Source organism: Mauremys mutica, unplaced genomic scaffold (assembly GCF_020497125.1).
Source record: "Mauremys mutica isolate MM-2020 ecotype Southern unplaced genomic scaffold, ASM2049712v1 000298F_np12_obj, whole genome shotgun sequence".
NCBI classification, from domain to species: domain Eukaryota; kingdom Metazoa; phylum Chordata; order Testudines; family Geoemydidae; genus Mauremys; species Mauremys mutica.
Window position 1 is genome coordinate 71,471 of NW_025422903.1, and position 17,206 is coordinate 88,676.

General features: G+C 68.5%; 2 protein-coding genes across 3 annotated transcripts; both read left to right on the forward strand.

The window, feature by feature from the left end:
• The first annotated feature begins 1,447 nt into the window (after window positions 1-1,447).
• On the forward strand, window positions 1,448-6,485 carry PIM2 (Pim-2 proto-oncogene, serine/threonine kinase). The gene is made up of 6 exons (XM_045000405.1): window positions 1,448-1,554; window positions 2,593-2,699; window positions 3,189-3,239; window positions 3,880-4,252; window positions 4,559-4,735; window positions 5,178-6,485. Exons 1-6 carry the CDS (start codon window positions 1,515-1,517, stop codon window positions 5,345-5,347), a joined length of 918 nt encoding a protein of 305 aa, XP_044856340.1. The 5' UTR covers window positions 1,448-1,514; the 3' UTR covers window positions 5,348-6,485.
• An 864-nt stretch (window positions 6,486-7,349) lies between these two features.
• On the forward strand, window positions 7,350-16,919 carry SLC35A2 (solute carrier family 35 member A2). Of its 2 annotated transcripts, none has more exons than XM_045000398.1 (5): window positions 7,350-7,437; window positions 10,543-10,725; window positions 11,659-11,810; window positions 11,967-12,664; window positions 16,420-16,919. In XM_045000398.1, exons 1-5 carry the CDS (start codon window positions 7,386-7,388, stop codon window positions 16,445-16,447), a joined length of 1,113 nt encoding a protein of 370 aa, XP_044856333.1. In that variant the 5' UTR covers window positions 7,350-7,385; the 3' UTR covers window positions 16,448-16,919. The 2 variants fall into 2 exon arrangements, with proteins under 2 accessions (XP_044856333.1, XP_044856334.1); XM_045000399.1 differs by lacking the exon at window positions 7,350-7,437 and adding an exon at window positions 8,578-8,671.
• Window positions 16,920-17,206: the final 287 nt, after the last annotated feature.

Below are 17,206 nucleotides of genomic sequence, written 5' to 3' on the forward strand. Positions count from 1 at the left end.
CTCTCCCCGGCTCTGGGAGGGAGGTGGGGCCTGGTGCATTAGAGTTGGGGGGCTGGGAGCCCGGACTCCTGGGTTCTGTCCCTGGCTCTGGGAGGGGGGTGGGGCCTGGTGCAGTAGAGTTGGGGGGCTGGGAGCCAGGACTCCTGGGTTCTGTCCCTGGCTCTGGGAGGGGGGTGGGGCCTGGTGCGTTAGAGTTGGGGGGCTGGGAGCCCGGACGCCTGGGTTCTGTCCCTGGCTCTGGGAGGGAGGTGGGGACTAGTGGATAGAGCAGGGAGGAGGGACGCTGGGAGCCCGGACTCCTGGGTTCTCTCCCCGGCTCTGGGAGGGGAGCGGTTGCTGACATTGGGGTTAGATCAAAGCACTGAGGCCCCCCCACCCCCCATGCCCTTCATCTGCCCCCGGGCCCGGGCCCGGGTCTCTCCCTTCGCTCTGTTCTCTGCCAAGCTCCCCCCCAGGTACCTGACGGTATCTGTCCCTGGGGGCAGTTTTGGTAGGACCCACACAAACGCCACCTAAGATCTGCGGGGGGGGGGGGGTTGCTGTGAACGGGGAGCCCCAGTTCCTGCCTCCAGGGACAGCCCAGGACGGGTGTTTGGGGGTCCCTGCTCCAGGGTCTCCAGCGGGGGGGGGGTCTCCTTGTTGCATTAGGGCTCTGCAGGGGGTGTGACCCCTGTTCACTACCCACCCCCGGGGTCTGGGGGGAGCCCAAAGGCCCTGCCACATGCCCTCCCAGAGTCAGGAGAGAAGCCAGGCGTTCGGGCTCCCAACCTCCCCCCACACTGGCACTCCAGCCACCAGGCCCCACCGGGGGGGGCTGCAGGTCGGGAGTGAGGGGCGCCGGCAGGGCCAGGCCGGCGGGGGCTGCAGGTCGGGAGTGAGGGGCGCCAGCAGGGCTCGGGGAGGGGTCAGGTGGTTGGGGCAGGGGGGGTGGGCACCCAGACACCTGGGTTCTCTCCTGGCTCTGGGAGGGAAGTGGGGACTAGTGGTTAGAGCGGGGGGGGCGCGCTGGGAGCCAGGACTCCTGGGTTCCCTGCCCGGCTCTGGAAGGGGAGGGGGGGCTGGGAGCCAGGACTCCTGGGTTCCCTGCCCGGCTCTGGCGGGGAGAGGTCTGGTGGTTGGAGCGGGGCGGGGGGGGCATTGCTGGGCACCCGGACGCCTGGGTTCCCTGCCCACCCTAGCAGTTCTGGAGGCGCAGCCACCTCTCGCTGAGGGTGAGGGACGTGCGAGGCGCCGCGGCGGCTGGTTTGCGCTGACCGAGTTCCCAGCAAACGCTGCGGCGCCGCTTCCGCCGAGCCCCCGCGGTCACCCCCAGACCTGCGCCCCGATTCCTGGAAAATCACCTCAACCTCCCCCCCCCCCGCCCGCGTGCATCCCGGGGCGGGGCCATGCAAACGAGCCCGCCGCTGATTGGCTGGCGCCGGGGTTGTAGCGAGGGAGCCGCGCGGCGCGGCGCGAGTCGGTCCCGGGCTGAGCTCGGGGCGCTGCGGGGTCCGAGGCTGCGGGGACGGGCGGGGATGCGGCCCGCGGGCGGGGAGGGGCGCTGCGGCCCCAGAGGTGAGACCCGGCCCCTGCCCCCTCCCCTCCTGCCCCCCCGGCTCCCTCCTGCCCCACGGTCCCCTCCTGCAGCCCCACGGTCCCCTCCTGCCCCACGGTCCCCTCCTGCAGCCCCACGGCCCCCTCCTGCCCCACGGCCCCCTCCCCTCCTGCAGCCCCACGGCCCCTTCCCCACGGCCCCCTCCCCTCCTGCAGCCCCACGGCCCCCTCCTGCCCCACGGCCCCCTCCCCTCCTGCTGCCCCACGGCCCCCTCCTGCCCCACGGCCCCCTCCCCTCCTGCAGCCCCCCGGCCCCTGCCCCACGGCCCCCTCCCCTCCTGCAGCCCCACGGCCCCCTCCTGCCCCACGGGCCCCTCCTGCAGCCCCACGGCCCCCTCCTGCCCCACGGGCCCCTCCTGCAGCCCCCCGGCCCCTGCCCCACGGGCCCCTCCCCTCCTGCAGCCCCACGGCCCCTGCCCCACGGCCCCCTCCCCTCCTGCAGCCCCACGGCCCCCTCCCCTCTCCCACTGTCCCGGCTCCTGCCCCACTGCGGGGAGGTGAGACCCGGCCCCTGACCCCTCCCAACTGCTCATTTCTCTCCAGTCACTTTCACACTCGCTGTCTGTGTCTGTCTTCCATAGTCTCCCCCCCCCCGCTCGGGGTTCGGGGGGGCTCCTCCCCCCTGTGTCATTCCCCAGGTCTCTCGGGGGCTCCTTCATTCCCCCCCCCCGCCAAACACGCCAGGCTCCCCCTCTGCAGAACTGCCCCTGCCCGCATCTCCCACTTCATTCCTGGGGGGGGGGGCACCCGGCTCTGGGAGGGGAGTGGGGCCTATTGGTTAGAGCAGGGGGGGCTGGGAGCCTGGACTCCTGGGTTCTCTCCCGGCTCTGGGAGGGGAGTGGGGTCTAGTGGTTAGAGCAGGGGGCTGGGAGCCAGGACTCCTGGGTTCTCTCCCGGCTCCGGAAGGGGAGTGGGGTCTAGTGGTTAGAGCAGAGGAGGCTGGGCGCCAGGACTCCTGGGTTCTATTTTCCATGACAGTAACACTCTACCCTGCCGCAGGGAAGGACAAAGACGCCTTCGACGCCGTGTATCAGCTCGGGCGGCTCCTGGGCAAGGGCGGCTTCGGGACGGTCTACGCTGGTCACCGGCTGGCTGATGGACTGCAGGTGAGAAAACCATCTGGCCTCGGGGGGGGAATGGGGCAGGGGCCTGTCCCCTCTAGGGGGCGCTGGCTCCCACCCGGCCCCAGGGCGGGGACTGGCTGGCTGGGGGGCAGGGAATGGGGCAGGGGCCTGTCCCCTCACGGGGGCGCTGGCTCCCACCCGGCCCCAGGGCAGGGACTGGCTGGCTCAGGGGGGCGGGAATGGGGCAGGGGCCTGTCCCCTCTAGGGGGGCGCTGGTTCCCACCCGGCCCCAGGGCGGGGACTGGCTGGCTGGGGGGCAGGGAATGGGGCAGGGGCCTGGCCCCTCTGGGGGGCGCTGGCTCCCATTCAGCCCCAGGGCAGGGACTGGCTGGCTCAGGGGGGCAGGGAATGGGGCAGGGGCCTGTCCCCTCTAGGGGGCGCCGGCTCCCACCCGGCCCCAGGGCAGGGACTGGCTGGCTGGGGGGCAGGGAATGGGGCAGGGGCCTGATCTCTCTCTCCGTCTCTCTGCAGGTTGCCATCAAACACATTGCGAAGAACAAAGTCGCGCACTGGTCCAAGCTGGTACGTTTCGTGGGGAGGGGCGGGAGGCAGTGACTGGATGGGGGGGGGCAGCTAATTCCTAGACTCGCTCGTTAGCTCAGGGTGCTCTCGCCGGTTAATTGCCTCCCCTTTGAAAGCTCCACGTGAGCGAGGACACACGACGAGTCTGCGTCCCCACTGCAAACCTGGGGCGGCTAACGAGGGGCTGAGCTCGGCAAATTCCCACCAGGGTCCTCGAACCCGCGCTTAGATCCTTGGGACACGGCTTTATGCAAATTAACCCCATCTCCTGCTTTTCGATTGGGCCCAGATAAAGGGGGGTGGGTCTATGGGCTGAAGGTGCTTTAGCATAGAAATCGCTGCAACCTCTACTGCCCCCTGCAGCACGGCACCCCCCAGCACCCACTGCCAGGACTCCTGGGTTCTCTCCTTGATCTGGGAGGGGGCTGGTGGTTAGAGCAGGGGAGGGTGGGAGCCAGGACTCCTGGGTTCTCCCCCAGCTCTGGGAGGGGAGTGGGGGCTGGTGGTTAGAGCGGGGGTGGGTGGGAGCCAGGACTCCTGGGTTCTCTCCCGGCTCTAGGAGGGGAGTGGGGGCTGGTAGGTAGAGCGGGTCTGCAGCATAAGGCCCAGCCTCAGTGTCCCGCGTTCTCTCTCCCCACAGCCCAGCGGCCTCCGAGTGCCGCAGGAGGTGATGCTGATGAAGCGGGTGTGTGCCAGGGGGGGGCACCGGGGCGTGATCCGCCTGCTGGACTGGTACGAGACCCCCGAGGGGTTTCTCCTGGTGCTGGAGCGGCCCGAGCCCTGCCAGGATCTCTTCGACTACGTGACGGAGCGGGGGCCCCTGGCCGAGGGGCAGTGCCGGCGCTTCTTCCGCCAGGTGCTGGAGGCCGTGGGTCACTGCCACGCCCGGGGGGTGGCGCATCGGGACATCAAGGACGAGAACATCCTGGTGGAGCTGCGCACCGGCCACCTCCAGCTCATCGACTTCGGCTCCGGCGCCCTCCTGCGGGACACGGTCTACACGGAGTTCGACGGTGAGGGGCCCGGACGCCTGGGTTCTCTGCCCGGCTCTGGGAGGGCGGTGGGGGTAGAGCTGGGGGCCCGGACGCCTGGGTTCTCTCCCCGGCTCTGGGAGGAGGGTGGGGGTAGAGCTGGGAGCCCGGACGCCTGGGTTCTCTCCCCGGCTCTGGGAGGGGGGTGGGGGTAGAGCTGGGAGCCCGGACGCCTGGGTTCTCTGCCCGGCTCTGGGAGGGGGGTGGGGGTAGAGCTGGGAGCCCGGATGCCTGGGTTCTCTGCCCGGCTCTGGGAGGCGGCACCGCTAACCCCTGTGCCCCCCGCAGGCACCCGTGTGTACAGCCCCCCGGAGTGGGTGGGGCTGCAGCAATACCACGTGCTGCCGGCCACCGTCTGGTCCCTGGGGGTCCTGCTCTACGACATGGCCTGCGGCGACGTCCCCTTCCAGCGTGACGAGGAGATCCTGGCCGCGCAGCTCCGCTTCCCGGAGCCCCTGTCTGAGGGTGAGCGCCCCCCGCTGGCCCCCGGGGGTACTGCCCCCCTGTGCCCAGCCCGGCCCCTTCCTGCCCCCCTGTGCCCAGCCCGGCCCCCTCCTGCTCTTCTATGCCCAGCCCGGCCCCTGCTGGCCCCCTCCTGCCCCCCAACGCCCAGCATGGGCCCCGCTGACCCCCTGGGGTACTGCCCCCCCTATGCCCAGCACGGCCCCCGCTGGCCCCCCGGGTACTGCACCCCAACATCTCTTCATTCTTTCACACTCCTCCCCCCCCCCCTTTTTTTTTAAATTTCTCTGGACGTTCAAAATGATCAGTTTGGGGGGGGCTGGGCGCCAGGACTCCTGGGTTCTCTCCCCAGCTCGGGAGGGGAGTGGGGTCTGGTGGTTAGAGCGGGGGGGGCTGGCGCCAGGACTCCTGGGTTCTCTCTAACCTCCTTGCTCATTCTCCCCAGGCTGCCAGGATGTGATCCGATGGTGCCTGTCCCCAGAGCCCTCAGACCGACCCACGCTGGAGCAGCTTCTCCAACACCCCTGGCTGCAGCCTGATCCCCAGTTCCAACCGGAGGAGGAGCCACAGAACCCAGCGCCCCCTAGGGGCACCGCTGGCAACAGCAGCTGCTGAAAGACTTGGATTTACCCTGCATCTCCCTGCCGGGATGGGGACCCACCCCCATGGGGACCACTTCAGCCTCAGGCAGCTGGGCCTGTGGCCAGCTGAGATCAGAGTTGACCTGGTTTTACAGGTGTCTAGAACCCAGGAGTTCCCAGCCTCCCCCTCCCCTTTCTAACCACTAGACCAAACTCCCCTCCCAGAACTGGGGAAAGAACCCAGGAGTCCTTGTTCCCAGTCCCTCCCCCCTAGAGGTTTGGATTCTGGTCCCTCTCAAGGATCAGCCGTGTCTCTGTATGTGTAAATACTTGTGTATTGCCGTGAGCTGGGCTCCCCTCAGTACCAGCCCATGAGGTGGTTATGAGGTGGGGGGGCTCTAGCCCCCCCATTTCCAGCCCCTCCCATGCTCCCCAAGGTGTGGCTTGCTGGGCTGAGACTGAGGTGTCTTATGTAAGCTGCTGAACGGGCCCCAATGCAGGGGACCCCGGTGCCAGCGTGAGATTCAGACCAATTCTGTACAGGATTGAGGGGAAGAAAAATCTATTTAAATAAAAGAGGTTTTATCTTTATCCAGGAAATCCTGGTAGAGTCAGTGATTCCTCTCACTATGGGGAGGTGGGAACCCAGGAGTTCTGGCTCCCAGCCCTGCCCCAGCTCTAACCCCCCAGTCCCCTCTCAGAGCTGGGGAGAGAACCCAGGTGTCCTGGCTCCCAGGCCCTCACCCACACTAAAGGTATAGCTCCAGCCAGCACTCCTGGATCCAGCAGTGACTCACACTTACCAGGTGTCACCTACGTCAGCCCTACATTTACCTGCCTTCCCCTGCGCACACCAGCTGTGCCAACAACTATGCCCCCCAACACCTGCCAGCGTTTCATGTCCCCGCCCCAGCCACACCCTTCCTACTCCCCACTGGGGCTTCAAAGCTCTGGGTGTGGGGAATGTGATAGGGGGCAGGTCCCCTCTAGGGGGTACTGGCTCCCATCCAGCCCCAGGGTGGGGACTGGTTGGCTCTGTGGGGGATGGGACATGGGCCCTTTAGCCTACATGGCTGGCCACTTTTGCACTCTGTGGTGCCCAGAAGCAATTACCCTTCCATGGGCTCCCCTGAAATGCATGTTGGCCGCCCATAGCCCCTGAGACGTGTCGTGTGAGAAGCCGACCCAAGGAGCTGGGGGGCTGGAGGGAGCTCGGGGGACGGTTCGCTGCCACGGGGGTGTGTGCTCTGGGGCTGGAAACCAGGAGTCCAGGCTGCCACCCTCCCCCACTGTAACCCGGCAGCCCCCACTCCCCTCCCAGAGCCGGGGAGAGAACCCAGGCGTCCGGGCTCCCAGCCCCCCCTGCTCCAACCACCAGCCCCCACTCCCCTCCCAGAGCCGGGGAGAGAACCCAGGCGTCCGGGCTCCCAGCCCCCCCTGCTCCAACCACCAGCCCCCACTCCCCTCCCAGAGCCGGGGAGAGAACCCAGGCGTCCGGGCTCCCAGCCCCCCCTGCTCCAACCACCAGCCCCCACTCCCCTCCCAGAGCCGGGGCGAGAACCCAGGCGTCCGGGCTCCCAGCCCCAAACCGCCCCCCGCTTCTAACCACTAGCCATCCCTACTCTCTATGGTCCTCCCACGCGGGCACCGCTCTAGCCAGCCCCCTGCTCTCTATGGTCCTCCCACTGGGGCTCCGCTCTAGCCAGTCCCTCCGCTCTCTATGGTCCTCCCACTGGGGCTCCGCTCTAGCCAGCTCCCTGCCCTCTATGGTCCTCCCACTCGGTCTCTGCTCTAGCCAGCACCTCCGTTCTCTATGGTCCTCCTACGTGGGCTCCGCTCTAGCCAGCCCCCTGCTCTCTATGGTCCTCCCACTGGGGCTCCGCTCTAGCCAGCCCTACCCTGCTCTCTATGGTCCTCCCATTGGGGCTCCGCTCTAGCCAGCCCCCTGCTCTCTATGGTCCTCCTACGCGGGCTCCGCTCTAGCCCCGCCTCTCGCGGTGGGGCGGAAGCGGAAGCCGGGATGCGGAAGTGGCGGCGGGGCGGGGTCTGTGGGTTGCCGGGCAGTTGCCACCATGGCAGCGGCTGGGGGGGCCGGAGGCGGCGGGGACCAGGCGGCCGCGGGGGGTGAGACGCGGGGGGGGCAGGGCCCCGGGGCTCTGGGGGGACTCTGGGGGGGGCAGGGACCGGGGGGGGTTCGGGGGGGCCAGGGACCGGGGGGGGCCAGGGACCGGGAGGGGCCCCGGGGGGCTCTGGGGGGGTTCGGGGGGGGCAGGGCCCCGGGGCTCTGGGGGGGCCAGGGACCGGGGGGGTTCGGGGGGGGCCAGGGACCGGGGGGGGTTCGGGGGGGGCGGGCCCCGGGGGGGCTCTGGGGGGACCGGGGGGGCGGGGACAGGGAGGGGCTCTGGGGGGGGCGGGGACCGGGGGGGCTCTGGGGGGGCGGGGCCAGGGAGGGGCAGGGCCCCGGGGGGGCTCTGGGGGGCCAGGGACCGGGGGGGCTCTGGGGGGGGGAGGGCCCCGGGGGGGCTCGGGGGGGGCAGGGACCGGGGGGGTTCGGGGGGGGCAGGGCCCCGGGGGGCGCTGACACCACGGAGACGTGGGGCGCAGGGGGAGCTGGTGCCCGTGGTGGGGTTGAGGAGCAGCGGGGACGTGGACATGGGAAGGCGGCGGCGGCGGCGCCGTGGGGGGCGTGTGGCGCGCGGGCTGCCTGGGGCTGGGTCACTGGCTGTGATGGGGGGGTGCAGACACGGGTGCGGGTGGGGGGAGCGAAGGCCACGTGAGGAGGGGTAGATACCTGGGGGGTCCCTGTGGGGAACCTGGCGTTACGGGCTGGGGGGGGTTGTGAGGAAAGGCTCATGCTGCAGTGGGGAGATGCCAGGGCATTGATGGGGGAGCAGATGATGGGGGGGGGCAGTGTCCGGGGAGGGACAGACACTGCAGGGAGGGGGGACGCTGAGGAAAGGGGGGGGATGCGGAGGAAAGTGGCGAGAGGGGCCCTGGGAGGGGCAGACCCTACAAATGGGGGGTGGGTTGGTTTAGACACTGGGACAGCATGGGAGGGAGGCTGCAGTGGGGTCTGGGTGTGGGGCGGGGTGGAGTAGGGAAGGCCAGGGAATTGCTGCGGCTGAAGGGGGAGCGTGTGGGGTTGGACATACACAAAGGCGGGTGTCTGGTGTACAAGGGGGAGCTCTGGCCCCTGTGATGAGCGGGGCAGGTTGCACAAGGTGGGGACGGGGGACTCCCTGCAGAGAAAGATGGGGCGGGAGTGGGATTTCCTGCTTTTCTCCCCACTTGGATGCACCGTTATGTGGAGCTGTTCTGCAGCTGCTCCTCCCCAGAGGCAGCTGCGTCTCTGTGCCGCGTGAGTCGTTCCCGGCATAGCCGGCCGGATTTCCCTCTTACAGTAGCCCTGGGCCGGCCTGACCGTTCCTTGGATTGGAATGTGGTCGAGGGAGGGAAATTCCCCACCCTTTTTTCATATTTCCTGGTTTGATTCTGGACAGGTGTGTGTTTGCTTAGCCGGGTGCCGCAGAAAGCCAGTAATTTAGCTGCAGTTCCCTTCAGCTGATGCCAACCCCCCCCCCCCCCACCCCCTGGCACCTGAAGTGCTGCCCGTCTGGGTGCCAGTCTTTCATCCAGGACTCAATTAGTGGCAATCGATCACGCTGGGAAGCAACATTTAGATGGGCTCACGGGCCTACCTGCCTGGTGTCCTGCCTCCAACCAGAGAAATCCTTGTCTCCCAGCTCCCAATGGCCCCTGCCCCGATGGTGTTGGCGGTTGTTGACAGTTTCTATTATGGTAGGGTCTACAGTTATACTTCCCCAGCGTTAGGCGTTGATTCTTTCAATGGCGGTCAACGCCATGCAGATTTCCGTGGTGTTAGGGGCTGGCCAGACACAGGGCAGAAAGCCCCATCGCAGAAGCGAGGTTTTTTGTTTCATTATAACGTCTCTGGCTGCTGAGTGGGGAGCCCATCAACTGTGAACAGGAGGAGAAAGGCCTGGGCGCATCAGGAGGCCTGAGCTGTGGGGAAAGGCCCCAGGGTGTCTCCAGCCGAGATCGGGACATATTAACGCCATGGGACAAGGGTCTCCTCCGGACCCCTGCGTTCTGTTCTGCCCAACCCGCGTGCGAGGAAAAAGGGAGCAGAGGAGGGCCCATTGGGGGAGCAGCGAGCTGATCTCGTCATGGGCGGCTGCAGGAGCTGGTCTAGTGGAGCTGAAAACGCAGGCTGCCGGGGTGGGGCTGAACCCCCCGGGGGAAGAGCTACTGACGCCAAGCGACCAACCCGGCACAAGGAGAAACGGGGATAAACTGATTGAGGAAGTTTTGAACCACCTGAGAGAGAGGGCGAGCCATCCCTGTGCAGCGTTATGAGCAGCTGTTCCCCAGCTGCCCCGCCCCAGAGGTGGCTGCATCTCCGCCCCGCGAGCCATCCCTGTGCAGCTGTTCCCCAGCTGCCCCGCCCCAGGGGTGGCTGCATCTCCACGCCGCGAGCCATCCCTGTGCAGCTGTTCCCCAGCTGCCCTGCCCCAGAGGTGGCTGCATCTCCACGCCGCGAGCCATCCCTGTGCAGCGTTATGTGCAGCTGTTCCCCAGCTGCCCTGCCCCAGAGGTGGCTGCATCTCCGCGCCGCGAGCCATCCCTGTGCAGCTGTTCCCCAGCTGCCCCGCCCCAGATGTGGCTGCATCTCCGCGCCGCGAGCCATCCCTGTGCAGCTGTTCCCCAGCTGCCCCGCCCCAGATGTGGCTGCATCTCCGCGCCGCGAGCCATCCCTGTGCAGCTGTTCCCCAGCTGCCCTGCCCCAGGGGTGGCTGCATCTCCGCGCCGCGAGCCATCCCTGTGCAGCTGTTCCCCAGCTGCCCTGCCCCAGGGGTGGCTGCATCTCCGCGCCGCGAGCCATCCCTGTGCAGCTGTTCCCCAGCTGCCCCGCCCCAGAGGTGGCTGCATCTCAGCGCCACAAGCCCCCCGAATGCAGCCTGCTTGAGAGGTGGGGCCAGGGAGGGGGCAGCCTGCCTTCTGCATGTGCATTAGATCAGTGTGCAAGGGGGCGTCACAGGATTTTGGCATTGGGGAATTGGCTGGGTGCAGCGTTGCAGGGAAGGGGGGTGTGTGGAAGGCCATGGGGGGTCTGATCTGGGGAAGGGGATGCCAGGCGGCTGGGTCTGAGGGGCAGAGGGGGTCGCCAGGCGGGCTGCCTCTGGGTCTGACCCGTCCCTGTCCCAGCAGGGAACCGTCGGTTGAAGTACATCAGCCTGGCAGTGCTAGTGGTCCAGAACGCCTCCCTCATCCTGAGCATCCGCTACGTGCGAACCCTGCCCGGGGAGCGCTTCTTCGCCACCACGGCCGTGGTGATGGCTGAGCTGCTCAAGGGAGCCACCTGCCTGCTGCTCATCTTCCTCCAGAAACAAGGTAGGGGGGGCCAGGCTGGGCAGGGGGCACTCTCCCCTGGCGGGCCGGGCCGGGAGCTGGGGGGGGCTAGGCGGTCCGGGCTGGGTGGGCGTTGGAGGGGGGGGCTAGTCCGGACCGGGCGGGCGCTGGGGCCAGGGGCTAGGCAGGCCAGGCTGGCTGGGCGCTGGGGCAGGGGGCTAGGCAGGCCAGGCTGGCTGGGCGCTGGAGGGGGGGGCTAGTCCGGCTGGGCTGGGGGGCGCTAGGCAGGCCAGGCTGGCTGGGCGCTGGAGGGGGGGGCTAGTTGGGCCGGGCCAGGCGGGCGCTGAAGGGGGGGGGGGGCTAGTTGGGCCGGGCCAGGCGGGCACCGGAGAGGGGGCTAGTCCGGGCCAGGCGGGCACTGGGGCAGGGGGCTAGGCAGGCCGGGGGGGGCTAGTTGGGCCGGGCTGGGTGGGCGCTGGAGAGGGGGCTAGTCCGGACCGGGCGGGCGCTGGGGCAGGGGGCTAGGCAGGCCGGGGGGGGCTAGTTGGGCCGGGCCAGGCGGGCGCTGGGGGGGGGGCTAGTCCGGCAGGCCCAGGCGGGCGCCGGGGGGGGGGGGCCTAGTTGGGCCGGGGCAGGCGGGCGCTGGAGAGGGGGCTAGTCCGGACCGGGCGGGCGCTGGGGCAGGGGGCTGGGCAGGCTGGGCGCTGGAGGGGGGGGGGGCTAGTTGGGCTGGGCAGGCTGGGCGCTGGAGGGGGGGGGGCTAGTTGGGCCGGACCGGGCGGGAGCTGGGGCAGGGGGCTAGGCAGGCCGGTGGGGGCTAGTTGGGCCGGGCCAGGCGGGCGCTGGGGGGGGGGGGGGGGCTAGTCCGGCAGGCCCAGGCCGGCGCCGGGGGGGGGGGGGGGGCAAGTCCGGCAGGCCCGGGCGGGCGCCGCGCCAGGCAGGCCGTGAGCCGTCCCTGGCGCTCTCTGCCCGCAGGCAGCATGAAGCAGTTCGCCCTGTTGCTGTACGACGCCGTGGTGGTGCAGTACATGGACACGCTGAAGCTGGCGGTGCCCTCGCTGATCTACACGCTGCAGAACAACCTCCAGTACGTCGCCATCTCCAACCTGCCGGCAGCCACCTTCCAGGTGGGACCCCAGCCCTGAGGCCGGGCTCGATGGGCCCGTCGGTCTGACCGGGGGTACTGGGGTGGGGGAGGATCTGTGGGTTGGCTGGCTGGCAGTCAGGAGGGGATGCCAGCCCGGCCCCCCGCGGCTCTGACCTGCCTGCCCGCCGCCCTGCAGGTCACCTACCAGCTGAAGATCCTGACCACGGCCGTCTTCTCGGTCCTGATGCTTCGCAAGAGCCTGTCGCGCCTGCAGTGGGTGTCCCTGGTGCTGCTCTTCGCCGGCGTGGCCGTCGTCCAGGTGGAGCAGGGCCAGGCGGGCGGGGGGAGCAACCCGGGCGCCGCCGCCCACCAGAGCTACGCCGTCGGCCTGGTCGCCGTGGTGGTCTCCTGCCTCTCCTCGGGCTTCGCCGGCGTCTACTTCGAGAAGATCTTGAAGGGCAGCTCGGCCTCCGTGTGGCTCCGCAACGTGCAGCTGGGCATCTTTGGGACCCTGCTGGGGCTGCTGGGCATGTGGTGGGCCGAGGGGGCGGCCGTGGCCGCCCAGGGCTTCTTCCACGGCTACAGCCCGCTGGTGTGGGGCGTGATCCTCAACCAGGCCTTCGGCGGCCTCCTGGTGGCCGTGGTGGTGAAGTACGCGGACAACATCCTCAAGGGCTTCGCCACCTCGCTCTCCATCGTGGCCTCCACCGTGGCCTCCATGTACCTCTTCGGCTTCCGCCTGCACCCGCCCTTCGCCCTGGGGGCCGGGCTGGTCATCGGGGCCGTCTACATGTACAGTCTGCCCAAGGCCGGGCCGCCCCTGGGCCCTCGCCAGGAGCCCACGGCCCTGCCGCCCCTCGGCAAGGAACCCAGCGAGCCGGGCTACCCGCCCAAGTCAGTGCTGGTCGAGTGAGGCCTGCTGGGGGGTGGGGCGGGGTGGGGTGGGGGGATCTCTCCTGGGCCCCGAGCCCCTCCAGAGCCTCTCCCTGCCCCACATCTCTCTGCCCCTCCTACCTGGGCTCCTGCCCCACGGCTCCCTCACTTGAGTGGTCTTTGGAGGGAAGCACGTCCCCCTTTCCTACCCCCCTCCAAACATTCTGCTGCTGCTCCCCCCTGTATCCCCCGCCCCACATCTGTCCCCCCCCCCGCTCCAGTTCAGACCGTTCCCCTCTCCTGGATCAGGATGACGGCCACCCCCCACTCGGCCCAGGAGAGGCATTTAGATGCACACTACAGGGGGGAGAGGTTATGCGGGGGTCACCTCCGCCCCCCAAGAGACCATGATTCCCCCCCCTCCTTGAGCCGTGGGGGGTCGGCAAATGGATTGAGCCAGAGGATTATTTTTGTACGATACCAAAGCAGCCCTGATGGACGGCGCCTGAAGACGGGGGGCGGGAGGGATGGCTCGGCCGTACCAAGCTGGCATGTGGAGGAAGGACTCGCCACCCTTCCAAAGGGTGATGATTCGCCTGGGCAGCGTGGGAGTGCTGCCCCCGGCCTCCCCACAGCACCCCCTTTGTTGGAGTGCTCCCTCGCACAGCCCCCTAAGTTGTGTGTCGGGGGAAGGTGCTGGGAGCCAGGACTCCTGGGTTCTCTTCCCGGATCTGGGAGGGGAGTGGGGGCTGGTGGTTAGGAGTGGGGCTGGGAGCCAGGACTCCGGGGTTCTCCCCCCGGCTCTGGGACGGGAGTGGGGACTGGTGGTTAGAGCAGGGGGGCTGGGAGCCAGGACTCCGGGGTTCTCCCCCTGGCTCTGGGACGGGAGTGGGGGCTGGTGGTTAGAGCAGGGGGGCTGGGAGTCGGGACTCACTGTCTGTAAATTTCAGCTGAGTTCCTCCCCCAGCTCCGTGACTCAGTTTCCCCCGGGTGCTCCAGGACGCTGCCCTGCCCTGGCTCCTTGGGGTTCGGCTGGGTGGGAGCGAATGGCCGTGACCTGCCATTAATTACTAATCCATCCCCCTGGCGGGAGGCGGTGTCCCTGGGCAGGCAGCTCCCAGGGGCAGTGGGGACAGAGGCTGCCGTTGGTACCAGACAATGGGGAGCAGCCAGTGTGAATGTGCATCGCGCCCCGACTCCACTGCCAACCCGTTCCCAGCAGCTGGGGGGCTGGCCCCATTGATGCTGCCGGGGGCCATCCCCGGGGACTCCATGGAGCGACGGCCGATGGACACGGGCAGGGGGCTGGCCCCGACCTCGCACAAATGAGGGGATGAGATATATTTTAAGTGTCACTCTACCCTCTGCTGCTATTGAGGGGTGGGGGCCTGGGAGCCCAGACTCCTGGGTTCTCTCCCCGGCTCTGCGAGGGGAGTGGGGTCTAGTGGTTAGAGCAGGGGGGGCTGGGAGCCAGGACTCCTGGGTTCTCTCCCTGGCTCTGGGAGGGGAGTGGGGGCTGGTGGTTAGAGCAGGGGGGGCTGGATGCCAGGACTCCTGGGTTCTCTCCCCGGCTCTGGGAGGGGAGTGGGGGCTGGTGATTAGAGCAGGCGGGGCTGGGAGCCAGGACTCCTGGGTTCTCTCCCTGGCTCTGGGAGGGAAGTGGGGGCTGGGAGCCAGGACTCCTGGGTTCTCTCCGTGGCTCTGGGAGGAGAGTGGGGGCTGGTGGTTAGAGCAGGGGGGCTGGGAGCCGGGACTCCTGGGTTCAGTTCTCAGCTCCGTCTCTCTCTCTGCCTCAGTTTCCCTCCTCCAAAGCCAGGGGCAGCGCTGCTTTGCCGAGGGGCCTGCTGGCTGGGATTGAGGCGGGGGGGGGACACTCCCGCAGGGGTGCTACCACTGTACATAGATGCCGGGTGACACATTTTGTACAGCTGGGGGGTGGGTTTTTTTAAAACGCCTGTAACCCTGCCGGCTGCTGTCCTGTCTGCAGAGCCGCCGCGCGGAATAAAGAGACTGTATTTATTTAGCTGGCGTGCTCGGTGATTGACGGGGGGGGGGGGGGACGACATGTGGGGGGGTGTCCTAGGATTCATGTTAGTGCATGACCTCTAACCCTACTAACAGCTGGGGAATGGGGCGGGGGCCTGTCCCCTCTGGGGGGCGCTGACTCCCACCCGGCCCCAGGGCGGGGACTGGCTGGCTCAGGGGGGGCAGGGAATGGGGCGGGGGCCTGTCCCCTCTGGGGGGCGCCGGCTCCCATCCGGCCCCAGGGCAGGGACTGGCTGGCTCAGGGGGGGCAGGGAATGGGGCGGGGGCCTGTCCCCTCTGGGGGGCGCTGACTCCCATCCGGCCCCAGGGTGGGGACTGGCTGGCTCGGGGGGGGCTGGGAATGGGGCGGGGGCCGGTCCCCTCTGGGGGGCGCTGACTCCCATCCGGCCCCAGGGTGGGGACTGGCTGGCTCAGGGGGGGCAGGGAATGGGGCGGGGGCCTGTCCCCTCTGGGGGGCACTGGCTCCCATCCGGCCCCAGGGTGGGAACTGGCTGGCTCGGGGGGGGAGGGAATGGGGCAGGGGCCTGTCCCCTCTGGGGGGCACTGGCTCCCATCCGGCCCCAGGGCGGGGACTGGCTGGCTCGGGGGGGGAGGGAATGGGGCAGGGGCCTGTCCCCTCTGGGGGGCACTGGCTCCCATCCGGCCCCAGGGCGGGGACTGGCTGGCTCAGGGGGGGCAGGGAATGGGGCAGGGGCCCTCTAGGGGCGCTGGCTCTGCTCCTGAGGTAAGTTTGCCAGGTCTCAGCCCCGTCCTGGTGTGGCAGCTCCCCCAGGCAGGGAGACACCCGGCCCCCCACAAGCCGAGGCCTCCCCGTCTCCTCCCACGGCTTGGTGCCAAATGTGGGGAGGGGGTGACCCCCAACGCTGTCCCCTGGCCCATCAACCCCCCCCCCCCGCCCAAAGCACTGAGCCGTGTTCAGTGGTGGTGGTATCCCCCGTGTCTGCCCTGCTGGGGCCTCCACAGAGATTGGGGAGTCCCCAAGGGTAGGCCCCAGCCCTCCCCTGATGGTGATCAGAGTCGCCCCCCACCATTGGGGCACGGGCTACACCCATACCCCCCCCCCCGGCCCCTCACTGGGCCAGGCACTGCCCAGCCCCAGAAGCAGAGAGATTCCCTACAGCCAACAGCAGTGGGGAAACTGAGGCACAAAATGGACTTTCCCAGCGGCACCCAGGGGTGGGCCAGGAGGCTGGAGCCGCAGGGCAGGGACTGGCTGGCTCCCGGGCAGGGGTGGGGACGGGAAATGCCTCTCCTGTCCTGGCTATTAGCAATGAAAGGGGGGTGCTGGGGGTAATTTAATAGCCTTGAGCCCCTATTGCTGGGGGAGGGGGGCAGTCATAGGGGGTGGGGGGAGCTGGGGAACTCCAGGGCTCGGGGGGGCAGAGTTCCCTGCCCCCCCACTCCAGCAGACCTGCAGGACCAGCCCCCCAAAACTAAACCTGGTACATTGTAAGCTGCATGAACTACTGGGTTGTGGAAGGCTGGGAGCCAGGACACCTGGGTCCTCACCCAGCTCTGGGAGTAGAGGCCCTGGAGGACTGGGAGCCAGGACACCTGGGTCCTCACCCAGCTCTGGGAGTAGAGGCGGGGGAGGGCTGGGAGCCAGGACACCTGGGTCCTCACCCAGCTCTGGGAGTAGAGAGGCGGGGGAGGGCTGGGAGCCAGGATGCCTGGGTTCTCTTCCGGCTCTGTGCTCCCCGAGCCCAACCATCCCCTTTTCTCTCTTGCAGGCTGGCATGTAAAGAGAAGGGCTCCTGAGTTGGGCAGCGACTGGGGTGGGGCGACGTTCGCTGTGTCTGGAAGCACCCGGCCCCGGCAGGGGACCCCTCCGCCCTGCCCCAGAGGTGGCTGCATCTTGGGGCCAGGTGAGGCAGCCTGGGATCCTGCCCGCGGCTTTCAGAAGAAAGTAGGAGATGCAGTGGAAGGGTAGGGCTGGGAGCCAGGACTCCTGGGTTCTCTCCCCAGCTGCGGGAGGGGAGCGGGGTCTGGGAGCTCCACCTCACTGCCATTTCCTGATTCACCCTGCCTCGGTTTACCCTTGCGTAAAAGGCAGGCAGCCCTCCTACCTCCCAGAAGGGGATGCGCCCGCTCACAGCATGGCCAGTCCCCCTCACTCAAGCCCCCCATGCTTATGGGGGGGACGCAGGCACGAGCCGCTCAGTATTAATGCCCCCTAACCCAGTGGTTATGGGGCAGCCGTGTGGAACCCCCCATTTTTATCACTCCCCACTGTGGCCTTTTCTATTTATTGTCCAACATGGATTTTGACACAACAGTGTGTGTCCTCTGTTATCTGTGGGGCTGCAGGACTCCTGGGTTCTCTCCCCAGCTCTGTGGGGGGTGAGGGGTGCGGTGATTAGAGCAGGGGGGCTGGAAGCTAGGACTCCTGGGTTCTCTCCTTGGCTCTGGGAGCGGGGGGAGGGGCCAGGACTCCTGGGTTCTCTCCCGCCTCTGGTCCAAGGACCCAGGGAAATACATGAGAGCACCCCCTGACCAGCCCTGTCTGCCAGGGAGAGC

What these genes read in the sequence shown, in the direction of transcription:
- PIM2 (XM_045000405.1), top strand. Translation starts at nt 1,515, where the DNA reads ATGCGGCCCGCGGGCGGGGAGGGGCGCTGCGGCCCCAGAG. An exon ending in TCGCGCACTGGTCCAAGCTG is followed by an intron (nt 3,240 to 3,879) that starts GTACGTTTCGTG and finishes CTCTCCCCACAG; the next exon opens with CCCAGCGGCCTCCGAGTGCC. An exon ending in GGTCTACACGGAGTTCGACG is followed by an intron (nt 4,253 to 4,558) that starts GTGAGGGGCCCG and finishes TGCCCCCCGCAG; the next exon opens with GCACCCGTGTGTACAGCCCC.
- SLC35A2 (XM_045000398.1), top strand. Translation starts at nt 7,386, where the DNA reads ATGGCAGCGGCTGGGGGGGCCGGAGGCGGCGGGGACCAGGCGGCCGCG. An exon ending in GGACCAGGCGGCCGCGGGGG is followed by an intron (nt 7,438 to 10,542) that starts GTGAGACGCGGG and finishes CTGTCCCAGCAG; the next exon opens with GGAACCGTCGGTTGAAGTAC. An exon ending in GAGCCGGGCTACCCGCCCAA is followed by an intron (nt 12,665 to 16,419) that starts GTCAGTGCTGGT and finishes TCTCTCTTGCAG; the next exon opens with GCTGGCATGTAAAGAGAAGG.